At 42.9% G+C, this 13,188-nt stretch overlaps 1 protein-coding gene across 1 annotated transcript in view; it reads right to left on the reverse strand.

Moving 5' to 3' along the window:
* The window catches only part of TRPC5 (transient receptor potential cation channel subfamily C member 5), a 414,644-nt gene that overhangs the window by 78,528 nt on the left and 322,928 nt on the right, over window positions 1-13,188 (reverse strand). Inside the window, exon 7 of the mRNA XM_012812309.1 lies at window positions 873-1,068. Within this exon, the coding sequence (XP_012667763.1) occupies window positions 873-1,068 (196 nt within the window). The remainder of the gene's footprint in view (window positions 1-872; window positions 1,069-13,188) is intronic.

Genomic DNA, 13,188 nt, shown 5'->3' on the forward strand with positions numbered 1-13,188 from the left:
TTTTGATTCTGTGCCTTCTGTGTTACAGCAAAAACTTTTCAACAGACTGATCCAGAGCGGGTGATTTAGCATTGCTGTAGAAACTAAACATCCCAGTTCACTAATTCTCAACTAAATGGGACCTCAGATAATCAGAACTCTGTTGATATTACTCCACTTCTGGAAACAATAGGCAAATTTTAAGAAAATATGCTAAGGTTACATATTACTTTGTCATCAACAACCAGGATAGGACTTGAACTGATTCCATATCCAATGCCTTTACCATTTTCTATTTCTAGTCTATAGTAATGAACAATGCTAATCTAAATGGTAACAAGCTGATCAAAAAAAATTCAACAGTGGACTGACCGTGCTTCAGGGTGCTTCATAACGGAGTGTAGTTTACTCATATATACTCATACATATTTGATCACAAAATAGCTGCTTACTCTCTGAGAAGGTCATCGTTGTTAACGGAATTCTCAGTTTTGGGAGGGAGATAGGGCTCTCCTGCCTAGAGAACCAGATCAGCTGGATTGACCCTGGGAGATCAGTGAGGTGTTATGTTGTAGCCAAATTGTGCTCAAACCCCTGAGTTTTCTTTATCAAGATAAAGAGATAAATTTAGAAATTTTAAAATATTTCAACAGTAACCAGAAAGTCTTCTGAACTAGAACAACGTATTCTAGTAGATGACAAAATTTAATAGACTAAGAGTCCGGGCTCAATTGCGTTGGAAAGAAAGAATTCAGTCTAACAACTAGGAAAGCTACCATAAAATGAATTGAGGTGGACAGACTCCTGCATTGAGCTTCCTTCCAGAGGGCTCCAGGCCAATGTGATGCCTCCTGAAACTCATGTAAACATCCTTGTAAAGCAAAGCTACTCACGGCAATAAGCTGGTAGGAGTTGTTCATCATGGCAATCAGCATGTTCAGCAGCACTACCAAGGAGATGACATTGTATGTCCCGAACATGGTAGCTCCCACAAACTCAGTGAACTCATGTCTGGCTTTCACATTGGTGACATATAGATTCAAAAGGCCAAATACAGACCAGAAGAGTGACTGAAGAGTCTCAAATAGCCTAAAAGAGAAAAAAGAGCAGGTTGGTTAATGCTCTAGGAAGAGCAAGAAAAGAGAGAAAATGTAAGGTGATCTGCTTAGGAAGGGGGCTGCCAGACTTGCAGCAGGTAGACTGATGATCTCACATCCCGTGGTTTCTTCCCTAACACAAACTAGCCAGGTCAGTTTGATTATTTGTCCCCAGGACTGTGTCTTCTGCTTTTCTACCAAGAATTCCATCTCTCTCTTCTCAGCCTAGGCATAGCCTAAAAATTTCCAAGGCTTATTTCAACACCTACTTCCTTTATCAAACTTTCTCTTTTGTCTTCAGACCATGTGATTTACCATTCATCTAACTAAGCCGAGGAAGTAAATGCAGTGGTTAAGAATATGATGCTTGCAAGAATGGAGAAGCAGGCTCAGTGCCTGTAGCTCAGCGGCTAGGGTGCCAGCCACATACACCAGAGCTGGTGTGTTCGAATCCAGCCTAGGTCTGCCAAACAACAATGACAAGTACCAACCAAAAAACAGCCAGACGTTATGGTGGGTGCCTGTAGTCCCAGCTACTTAGGAGGCTGAGGCAAGAGAATCGCTTAAAGCCCAAGAGTTTGAGGTTGCTGTGATCTATGATGCCATGGCACTCTACCCAGGGTGACATAGTGAGACTCTGTCTCAAAAAAAAAAAAAAAAAAAAAAATGGAGAAGCAAGAATCCAATATACACAATTTTAATATGAAGGCAGTAGAAGATCTAATACAAGGTGGAGGGGTAAGGGAATGAGAGAGCCAGGAGAGGAGGAGGGAGGGGGCTGGGGGTTACGGTGTATGGCACACCTCTTGGGGGTAGGACACAATTATAAGAGGGACTTGACCTAACAAATGCAATCAGTGCAACCTATTTCTTTGTCTCCTCAGTGAATCCCAAAAATAAAAAAAGAGAGAAAAAAAAGAGAATATGATGCTTGAGTTAGATTCCACTGGGTTAGAATCCCAGCTCTGACACTTGCTAGCTAGGTGAACACAAGAGCAAATTAACCTTTTCTGATACTTCTTTTGTGGCTCCTACAGGGCCCAGATGGTGCTAAGCTCTGTGGAGGAGCTTGGGGATCCCCAACCACTTTATATAGATTGTTATTAATATGTATTAACCAACTATTATTGAGAACTTAGTACATATCAGCATAAAGTTTTAGGCACATTCATATACCTTATGATCCTTATAAACTTTATTGTTGCTAATAAGGAAGCTGAAGTTCAGAGATTGAATGACTTTCCCAAGGACACCCAGCTAGTGAGTCCTGAGCCAGAATTCAAACCCAGGTCTGTCTGACCTCCCAAAGCCACTGCATTAGTTTATATTATGCGATGACTTCACAGATTATTGTTTCCTTTCATTGTCTCCATGTTCAAACATGTGGCTACAATAATATGCTTTTGGTGCCTAGAGTTTCTTTTGCCTTATATTCAGAAATCTGTATAGAGCAATAAAATGCAACCAGCTCAGGGGTGGCACAGATCAACCATTTCCCAAACCCGTGGATGCTGAGTAGAACATAAGAAATGCTACTTTAAGAATGGATGCACTTTTCCCATTGGCTTGAAATGTTCTTAATGAGCTTGATGTATTTTGAGAGGCTTAGTGATTTGATCTTGGGGCTGAGTGGGAAGTGTTTTAAAAGTCTCTCTGTCTGGGAATTGTCTTTCTGTAGATTTCTGCATGGCTGTCTTCTTATCAAGGTCTCAGCTCAAATGTCACTTTTTTTTTTTTGGCCAGGGCTGGGTTTGAACCTGCCACCTCCAGCATATGGGACTGGCACCCTACCCCTTTGAGCCGCAGGCACCGCCTCAAATGTCACTTCTCAGAGAGGTTTTTCTTGGTTGTTCTACCCTGTTTCTCTCCACTAGAATGTAAGCCCTACAAGGGCAGAGACTCAGAGCTGCCATGTACCTGGCATATGCTAGTCCTGCAGTAATATGTGTTGAATGAATGAATGAATGAATGAATATGTGTTAACTATTACTGTTATTAAAGTAGAGAAATATTGGCCAGGTGTGGTGGCTTGTGCCTATAATCCTAGCACTCTGGGAGGCCAAGGTGGGTGGATTGCCTGAGCTCACGAGTTCGAGAACAGGGTAAGCCAGAGCGAGACCACCTCTCTAAAAATAGCTGGGCATTGTGGCAGGTGCCTATAGTCCCAGCTGGGAGATTGGGAGTTTGAGACAGGAGAATTATTTGAGCCCAAGAGTTTGAGGTTGCTGTGAGATATGATGCCATGGTACTCTACCGAGGGTGACAAAGTGAGACTGTTTCGGGGGGAAAAAAAAGTAGAGAAAACTTGAATCCCATTGACAGTTGCAAAGTCACTGGGCTGCACAGTAGGGTCTATTTCATCTTGTTGAAGGCCATGCCCTGCACTGGCCTGACTCTCAGGGGGCCCCCTTCAAGGCTGCCTGTATCATGCACATGATCCTTCTCAACCTGTTTAAATGGCTCTTCTCTAATCATCATAAATGACTTCCACAATCCCTTCAGCATCACTTTGCTTGTGAACTAGCCTAGAAGGGAAAAATTTTTTGTGTTTTTTTTTTTTAATATAAATGCCAGTTGGCGAAGTGTTTGAGAATAAATAGTAAGATGAAAATCTGGAGTTTAGGGGCCAGGGCACAAGAACCAGAAAATATGGTAACTCTGACCTATCACAGGATCTACATTTCCAGGAGACTGTACCTGTCAGGGCCAGGTGATATGATGCATCACAGAGCCAGGCAGATAGTCAAAATATAGGGAAGATATGGGGTTCAGGAATCTGGTCCTGCTAGGAGGGCAGGGTCAGAACCTGGTGATGTCCATTAGACATCAGAAGTCAGGGCACGCAGGAGGCCAGCAATGGCACAAGCAGCTAGCACAGCAGCTGGGTGGCAGAAGGCAGAGCAGATGTGGTGCAGAATAAAATAAAGCAGCTGCAGTAAGTAGGAGTGACACTCTCAGGCACCAGAGCTCTTGGAAGCTGAATGCCTGAAACATTCAGGGAGTGTTTGTTGATTGCTTGACAGACAATAAGCCCACAAAACCAGGGCAAGTGTATCATTAATATGTTGGCAGGGCTTTACTGAGTTGGTTACTTCTGCTGAATGAATAACGTTATACTCTCACCTCCACCTCTACAACAACTAAAATGGAAATGGTTTATATTTCAGTGTAGAGCTGAATGCTAGTTTTTGCACTGACTGATACAAAGATTCCCTAACAGTGAAAGTCTAGGCATTTAAAACCTGCCCTCACCTGTGGTGATATGTGTGGGGGTCATTATGAAAGTTTTGAGATACACAACAATCAAGAAACACAAAATCCGTGCAGATGAAAACAAAGGAAGCCCTCCCAAGCATGTGGAAACTTGCCTGGTGAATCAAAAAGGACACTGTGTTTCTTGGAAGTAAAATAATGGATCATAACACAATCTGTCTCAAACCTTTCATAGTCACCCACATATTTGAGCCAGGGAGACCCTATGAATAAAATTGTACAAGAAGGGAAGAGGGTGGGGGTAGGGCCAGGAAAGATCATTCCTCAACTTGGGTGGTTGGTAGTGAGAATGCCCTGAACACGGTGCACAAAATGTCAAGGTCTGATTACAAGGTGAAGCTAGTTTGCTGCAAGGCATACCCAGATGAAATAGGGGTGGATGTGAGGTGGATAAGAATATTCTGGTGAGGGAGGCGCCTATGGCTCAGTGAGTAGGGCACCGGCCCCATATACTGAGGGTGGCGGGTTCAAACCTGGTCCCAGCCAAACTGCAACAAAAAATAGCCAGGCATTGTGGCGGGTGCCTGTAGTCCCAGCTGCTTGGGAGGCCGAGGCAAGAGAATTCCCTAAGCCCAAGAGCTGGAGGTTTCTGTGAACTCTGATGCCATGGCACTCTACCAAGGGCGACAATTGAGACTCTTATCTCAAAAAAAAAAAAAAAAAAAGAATATTCTGGTTAGACCTCTGTAGAAAGCTCTGTGGCTTCTAGAGTCAATTGAATTCACAGAGACAGAACCACAGCTCCAGGTGGTTCTGGTGGCATTACTTGGTGGCCAGGTCCATAATAAAGTCATGGAAAGCTTGTTGACCAAACCCTAGAATCCTAATAACAAAGGAGTATCTTTTTAATTTTAAAGGGGATGGTTTTAGAAGAATATCAACAAGTCCATTTTTATTTAGCAGAGAATAAACAAACATATGGAACTTGCTATCTTGAGAAAGGGCACAGACTGAAGATACAAAGATTCAAGAAGGCTTGGTATTAAATGTATGGAAGACAAATCCATACTAGGTAGTTAAGGGGGAACGTGGGCATGTTGGGAGCCATCCACAAATAGATCACAAAGCTAAGAGGAGTACAGTAGAATAGAGATGGAACTGTGGTCCTCTCAACATTTGTTGAAAATCTCATCTTTGAGATGAGGAATTAATCTTTCAAAAGATAGAAAGAGTTGGAGAGGATTTGTCTAGACCTAATTCAGACCAGCAAAGAAAAACTGGAAGGGGGCCGCACCTGTGGCTCAAGGAGTAGGCCGCATGCCACATATGCTGGAGGTGGCAGGTTCAAACCCAGCCCCAGCCAAAAACTGCAAAAAAAAAAAAAAAAAAGAAAGAAAGAAAAGAAAAGAAAAGAAAAACTGGAAGGTAAACTGGAAGAGAAAGGATCCTTGGGAGAAAGCAGTGACATCATCCAGTATTTCACAAGTCGTGTTTTGATAGCCCAAATGGAGGCCCCTGATTGGCCCTGTGGCCTCATCCTCACCCGTTCTGCAATTTCCTGGACCTGCTATTTCTAATTTCATATGCCTTTGACAAGCTTCTAGCTTTGGATGGAATGTCCCTGTCCTCAACCTCTAGCCTCTAATTCGGTCTTATTTCCCTTTCTGCTTAACTCTTATATGACCTTAGAGGTTCAGTTGACACACCACCTTTTCTAGAAACCTGCCCTAATTCTTTTCCTACAATATTAGATTAGATTAGGTACTCATTTTTATGTGCTCTGAAAGCACCCCATCTTTTTTGGCCGGGGCTGGGTTCAAACCCGCCACCTCAGGCATATAGGGCTGGCACCCTACTCCTTTGAGCCACAGGTGCCGCCCCAGCACCCTATCTTTGTTCTACAAAGGTGCTTAGCACACTGAGGAAGCAATAGAGGGGAGTGGCTCAGAGGAAACTTTAGACTCCCCCCCTTTCTAAATGTATGACTTGGGAAAGTTATATGGCCTCTTATTTTTTTTAACTTTTTTTTTTTTTTTTAGACAGAGCCTCATTCTATTGTGCTGGGTAGAGTGCTGTGGCATCATAGTTCACAGCAACCTCAAACTTCTGGGCTCAAGCAATCCTCTTGCCTCAGCTTCCCAAGTAGCTGGGACTACAGGTGCCCACCACACTTCCCGGCTAGTTTTTCTGTTTTTAGTAGAGATGGGGTCTTGCTCTTGCTCAGGCTGGTCTCAAACTCCTGAGCTCAAGCAATCCACCCTCCTTGGCCTCCCAGAGTGCTGGGATTACAGATGTGAGCCTCCATGCCTAGATTACACAGTCTTTTTATTTTATTTTATTTTATTTATTTATATATTTATGTATTTATTTAGAGACAGAGTCTCACTATGTCTCAGTAGAGTGCCATGGCGTCACAGCTCACAGCAACCTCAAACTCTTGGGTTTAAGTGATTCTCTTGCCTCAGCCTCCCGAGTAGTTGGAACTACAGGCGCCTGCCACAATACATGGCTATTTTTTGGTTGTAGTTGTCATTGTTGTTTGGCAGGCCCTGGCTGGGTTCGAACCGGCCAGCTCCAGTGTATGTGGCTGGCACCCTGGCTGCTGGGCTACAGGCTCCAAGCCTGCACAGTCTTTTTAAACTTCAAGTTTCCTCATTTAAAAAATAGTTACTAGTAGAAAAAATATGAATTGCCAACATTTACTGTGCTCTTACTACATACCAAGAACTGTACTAAGTGCTTTGCATATGTAGTTGTCCCTTGGTATCCATGAAGTTTGGTTCCAGGATTCCTGACCATACCAAAATTCATGGATGTTCAAGTCTCTTATATAAAATGGTGCAGTATTTGCATATAATCTATGCATATCCTCCCATATACAGACATTCCCCAGGTTATGGATGAGCTATGTTCCTGAGAACATTTTTTTTTTTTTTTTTAGAGACAGAGTCTCACTTTGTTACTCTCAGTGGAGTGCTGTAACATCATAGCTCACAGCAACCTCCAGCTCTTGGGCTTAGGCAATTCTCTTGCCTCAGCCTCCTGAGTAGCTGGGATTATAGGCGCCCGCCACAACACCTGGCTATTTTTTTGTTGCAGTTTGGCCGGGGCAGGGCTTGAACCTGCCACCCTCGGTGTATGGGGCTGGTGCCCTACTCCCTGAGTCACAGGTTCTGCCCCAAATTCCTGAGAACATTTTTAGATCAGATCTGTATGTAACTCAGATCCCTGATGGACAGCACATACAGAGTAACAACAACAATAACAACAATACTATAATGACTCATATATGGTAATAATCCAGTGTAATAGTGTAATAATAATAACAATATCCCTATCTTGTAATAAGTTACAAAAGATTTTTTTTTCTTTTTTTGAGGCAGAGTCTCACTCTGTTGCTCTGAGTAGAGTGTCGTGGTGTCACAACTCACAGCAACCTCAAATACCTGGGCTCAACCAATCCTCTTGCCTCAGCCTCCCAAGTAGCTGGGACTATAGGCACTGGCCACAGCATCTGGCTAGTTTTTTTATTGTTAGTAGAGATGGGGTTTTGCTCTTGCTCAGGCTGGTCTCAAATCGTAAGCTCAAGAGATCCTCCCACCTCGGCCTCCTAGATTGCTAGGATTACAGGTGTGAGCCACTGCACCTGGCCAATACAGAAGCTATTTCCTCTTCCTTTATTTCAAACAAACAGCACATAAAAACATTTATATAAAAAGTTTAGGTAGAAGGTAGGCAAATTTCTAAAAAGAAAATTTAAGGTTAACATTCACCTCATGCTGAATCAGTGCTAGGCTAATGGACTGTTTATACTTACTTTGATCTTCTAACCAAATCAATAATAACCTTTCCATTTCAATAACTAATCCACTGTGCTGTTGAGTAATAATTGATGCTTCATTGGAGCACTGCCTTGCACATGTTCCATTATTCTCACTCTTTGATTTATAATTGTTGTGACAGTTGAGTGACTGAAGCCTAATGCTTTCCCGGTGAGTGATGGCATCTGGTCTTCCTCTGAGTGCTTAATTATTTCTACTTTTGTTTCCATTGTGATCACCTTTCTTTTCACTGCAGGCTCATCAGGACGTGTAGTGGACTTTTGCTTTGGAGGCATGGTCACAAGGGTAAACACAGGTTCACAAAATCAAATTAAAAAGTTGAGACGAAAGTGTAAGCAACCGTATAACCAATGAGACTAGCAACTGGGGTAAAGATGCTGCACCAAGGAACTGCTTATGCCATGTGGGTTTGTGGATATGCACAGAAGAAACCAGTTCCCAAATTATTAATTTAATTATTTGATTATAATTATTCTTATGGGGAGCCTTGGGAGCCTGTTCATAAGCATGGAAATCCATAACATGGGTCATTGGTAATCCTGGGAGTGCCTGTACTTTAAATCATCTCTAGATTACTTATAATAAACAATGCAATGTAAATGGTATGTAAATAGTTGTTATGCTGTATTGTTTAGTGAAATGACTAGAAAAAAAATCTGTACATACTCAGTACAGAATACATTTTATTTATTTATTTTTTTATTAAATCATAGCTGTGTACATAAATGTAGTCATGGGGTACAGTGTGCTGGTTCTATATACAATCTGAAATATTTTCATCAAACTGGTTAACATAGCCTTCATGTCATTATATTAATTTAATTTAATTTATTTTTTCACCCTGGGTAGAGTGCTGTGCCATCATAGCTCACAGTAACCTCAAACTCCTGGTTTCAAGCTATCCTTCTTGCCTCAGCCTCCTGAGTAGGTGGGGCCTTATAGGCACCTGCCACAATGCCCCAGCTAGTTTTTCTATTTTTAATAGACAAGGGGTCTCATTCTTGCTCAGGCTGGTCTCCTAAACTCAAGCAATCCACCTGTCTCGGCTTCCCAGAATGCTAGGATTATAGACATGAGCCATCGTTCCCAGTCCAGACTATCCTTTTGAAAAAGCAGGTGCTTGGTGGAATGCATGGATGTGGAGCCTGTGGACATGGAGGGCCTACTGTATTATAGTATATATATATATATATATATTTTTTTTTTTTTTGAGACGGAGCCTCAAGCTATCCCCCTGGGTAGAGTGCCATGGCATCACACTCACAGCAACCTCCAACTCCTGGGCTCAAGCGAGTCTCCTGCCTCAGCCTCCCAAGTAGCTGGGACTACAGGCGCCCGCCACAACGCCTGGCCATTTTTTGGCTGCAGCCATCATTGTCGTTTGGCGGGCCCAGGCTGGGGATTCGAACCCGCCACCTTAGGTGTATGTGGCTGGCGCCTTAGCCGCTTGAGCCACAGGTGCCGAGCCTATAGTATATATTTTTTTTGAGACAGAGTCTCACAATGTCACGCTAGGTAGAGTGCTGTGGCGTCACAGCTCACAGCAACCTCAAACTCTTGGGCTTATGTGATTCTCTTGCCTCAGCTTCCCAAGTAGCTGGGACTACAAGTGCCTGCCACAATACCCAGCTATTTTAGTTTTAATTATTATTGTTCATTTAGTAGGCCCAGGCTGGGTTCCAACCCGCCAGCCCCAGTGTATGTGGCTGGAGCCCTAACCACTGAGCTATGGGTGCTAAACCATAATATTTGATTATAATCCTATAGTAATAGGTGCTGTTATTCTTCTACTTTGCAAATGACAAACTGTGGCCCAGAGTGATCACATAGGCAGGAAATAGCAGCGGTAGGATTTGTACCCAGCTTTTTTGACTCTGGAACCCATATCCTTAGCCACCTTATTCTGTCACCTATGATAGTGCACGTAAAGTGCTTGGCATACGGTAAACATTGAAAATGGCATCTATTCGAATTGCTGACTTGTGTTCCATTAGACTGTGAACTTATTGAGGGTAAGGCTGCCTTCTTTTTTGGTACATTGCTTGGTACATACGAGTTGCTGAAGAAATACTTATTTGATGAAATCTATAAAAGATGACAGGAGAAACACATAACTAGGGCAAGTATGAATGAGTGGTAGCTTCCTGTGATAATGATAGCAGGAGAATAATGAACTGAAATTAGGGGGAAAGCTGGAGATGGCCTACACAGATCTTTATAACCGTATCAGAACAAAACCAAAAGCCTTTTTTTTTTTTTTTTTTTTTTTTGAGACAGAGTCCCATTTTGTCACCTTTGGTAGAGTGCTTTGGCGTCGTAGCTCACAGCAACCTCAAACTCTCGGGCTCAAGTGATTCTCTTGCCTCAGCCTCCCAAATAGCTGGAACCACAGGTGCCCACTACAACACTCGGCCATTTTTTTTTTTTTTTTGGTTGCAGTTGTCATTGTTGTTTAGCAGGCCGGGTCCGGGCTTGAACCCGCCACCTTCAGTTTATATGGGTGGTGACTTACTGAGCTATGGGCGCCGAGTCTTTGCTGGGAACTATGTGTGTATCTATGCGAATAGGATGGGAGAATGTTGGCTGAATGATGAGTAGGGGAATCATATCTGATTAGGTAGCAGTGGTTGCAAATGAATAGTAATAGGTGAAAAGAGATTGCAGAGACCTGCTACGTCATAGCTCTGTCCTATTTAGCTTTATATCGTATTCAAGATTATTACAGTTTTGGCTGGGCAGGGTGGCTCATGCCTATATTGCTAGGACTCTGGGAGGCTGAGGCGGGTGGATTGCCTGAGCTCACAAGTTTGAGACCAGCCTGAGCAAGAACAAGACCCTATCTCTACTAAAAATGAAAAACTGAGGGAATAGGTTTGCTTGAGCCCAAAAGTTTGAGGTTGCTGTGAGATGACACCATGGCACCCTACCAAGGGCAACAAAGTGAGACTCTGTCTCAAAAAAAAAAAAAAAGATTACTGCAGGTTCATGCAACAAATCCTGCATAACTTTTCAAAACCAGTCTTATACATGTATACCTGAATTAAAGGGAAGGTACAGGTGCCTGTAGCTCAGTGGGTAGGGCGCTGGCCACATACACTGGGGCTGGTGGGTTCGAACCTGGCCTGGGACTGCTGAACAATGACAACTGCAACAAAAAAAATAGCTGGGCTTTGTGGTGGGCACATGTAGTCCAAGCTACTTGGGAGGCTGAGGCAAGAGAATCACTTAAGCCCAAGAGTTTGAGGTTGCTGTGAGCTGTGATGGCACTGCACTCTACCCAGGGCAACATAGTGAAACTCTGTCTCAAAAAAAAAGGAAGGTCTGGATTGAAATCCTGACTCTGCCATTTACAATCTATCCTGGGGCAGGATTGCTTAAATGCTTTCTCTCCTAGCCTCCACATCTATAAAACAGGTAATGACAGTAGTGTCTACCTCATAGCATGGTAGTGAGGATTAGGGCGTTAATTCATGTAAACCTGATTTGTAATAGTGCCTGGCCCTGGCATTCAGTAAATATTAGTTATTTTTGTTCCTATTATTAAAATTTCCATCTTGTTTGTATTGTTTTACATACCTTTATTATCTTTATAGATTGTTATTTGTTTGCATAACTAGTTGTACATAGTTGTAATCATAGTTCATACAAATTTTGTTTTTATTTTATTTTATTTTATTTTATTTTTTTTTTTGAGACAGAGCCTCAAGCTGTCCCCCTGGGTAGAGTGCCATGGCATTACAGCTCACAGCAACCTCCAACTCCTGGGCTCAAGCGAGTCTCCTGCCTCCGCCTCCCAAGTAGCTGGGACCACAGGCGCCCGCCACAACGCCTGGCTATTTTTTGGTTGCAGCCGTCATTGTTGTTTGGCGGGTCCGGGCTGGGGATTCGAACCCGCCACCTTAGGTGTACATGGCTGGCGCCTTAGCCGGTTGAGCTATAGGCGCCGAGCCCAAATTTTGTTTTTAAAACTTACACATTTGTGGCCAGGCTCTGACAGGCTGAGGTGGCTGGATCCTTTGAGACAAGCTTGAGAAAAAGTGAGACTCTGTTTCTACTAAAAATAGAAAAGCTAGCTGGGCATTGTGGCAGGTACCTGCAGTCCCAGCTACTCAGGAGGCTGAGGCAAGAGGATGGCTTGAGCCTAAAAGTTTGAGGTTGCTGTGAGTTGAGACACCCTGCACTCTACCTAGGGCACAGAGTGAGACTCTGTCTCAAAAAAAAAATGCACATTTGAGGTATAGACATTTGTGTGTATACAGGGTCTTCATGTGTATCATTTTAATAGCTGCCCAACATTCTACCCAGCAAATAGCAAGCCTGTCTGACAGCTTTACCAATGCTTTGGATGTGAATCTGTGGCTTCTTAGATCTTCAGATGACACAAGACTGGGAAGGTTGGCTGATAAATTGTGTGACAGGATAAAGATTCAGAAAGATTTCAACAGCTTGGAGCAATGGGTTGGAACTAACGAGATGAAATATAACAAGATCAATGTACAGCTTTGCTCTCAGATCATGTGGCCACGTACAGGATGAGAGGTAGGAGAAAGGCCAAGGATTTTTGCTGAAAGCAAGCACAAAGTGGATCAGTACAGTGACAGCTGGCCAGCTACTTCAGTTATCCTAGGGGGAAAGAAGCAGAAGTAGATCATCTATAATTAAAGATAAGATTGCTCCAGGCCCATACGTGTTGTTGCAAATGGCTTACATGTAAAACTGGTGAAATCTGAATAAGGTCACTGGCTTTTATCAATGTTGATTTCTTGGTTGTGATATTGTACTATAATTACATAAGGTATTACTACTGAAAAAAATTGGGTGAAATGTTTACAAGTTTTTCTCTGTATTATTTCTCACAATTACAATGTAAATCTACAATTATCTCCAAATAAAAATCTTTGCCAAGCATGGTAGCTCACGCCTGTAATCCTAGCACTGTGGGAAGCTAGGCAGGTGGACTGCTTGAGTTCAGGAGTTTGAGACCAGCCTGAGCAAAAGCAAGACCCTCATCTCTACTAAAAATAGAAAAACTGAGGCAAGACAATTGCTTGAGCTCA

Source organism: Otolemur garnettii, unplaced genomic scaffold (assembly GCF_000181295.1).
Source record: "Otolemur garnettii isolate 467f Iridium unplaced genomic scaffold, OtoGar3 scaffold00201, whole genome shotgun sequence".
Lineage (NCBI taxonomy): Eukaryota > Metazoa > Chordata > Mammalia > Primates > Galagidae > Otolemur > Otolemur garnettii.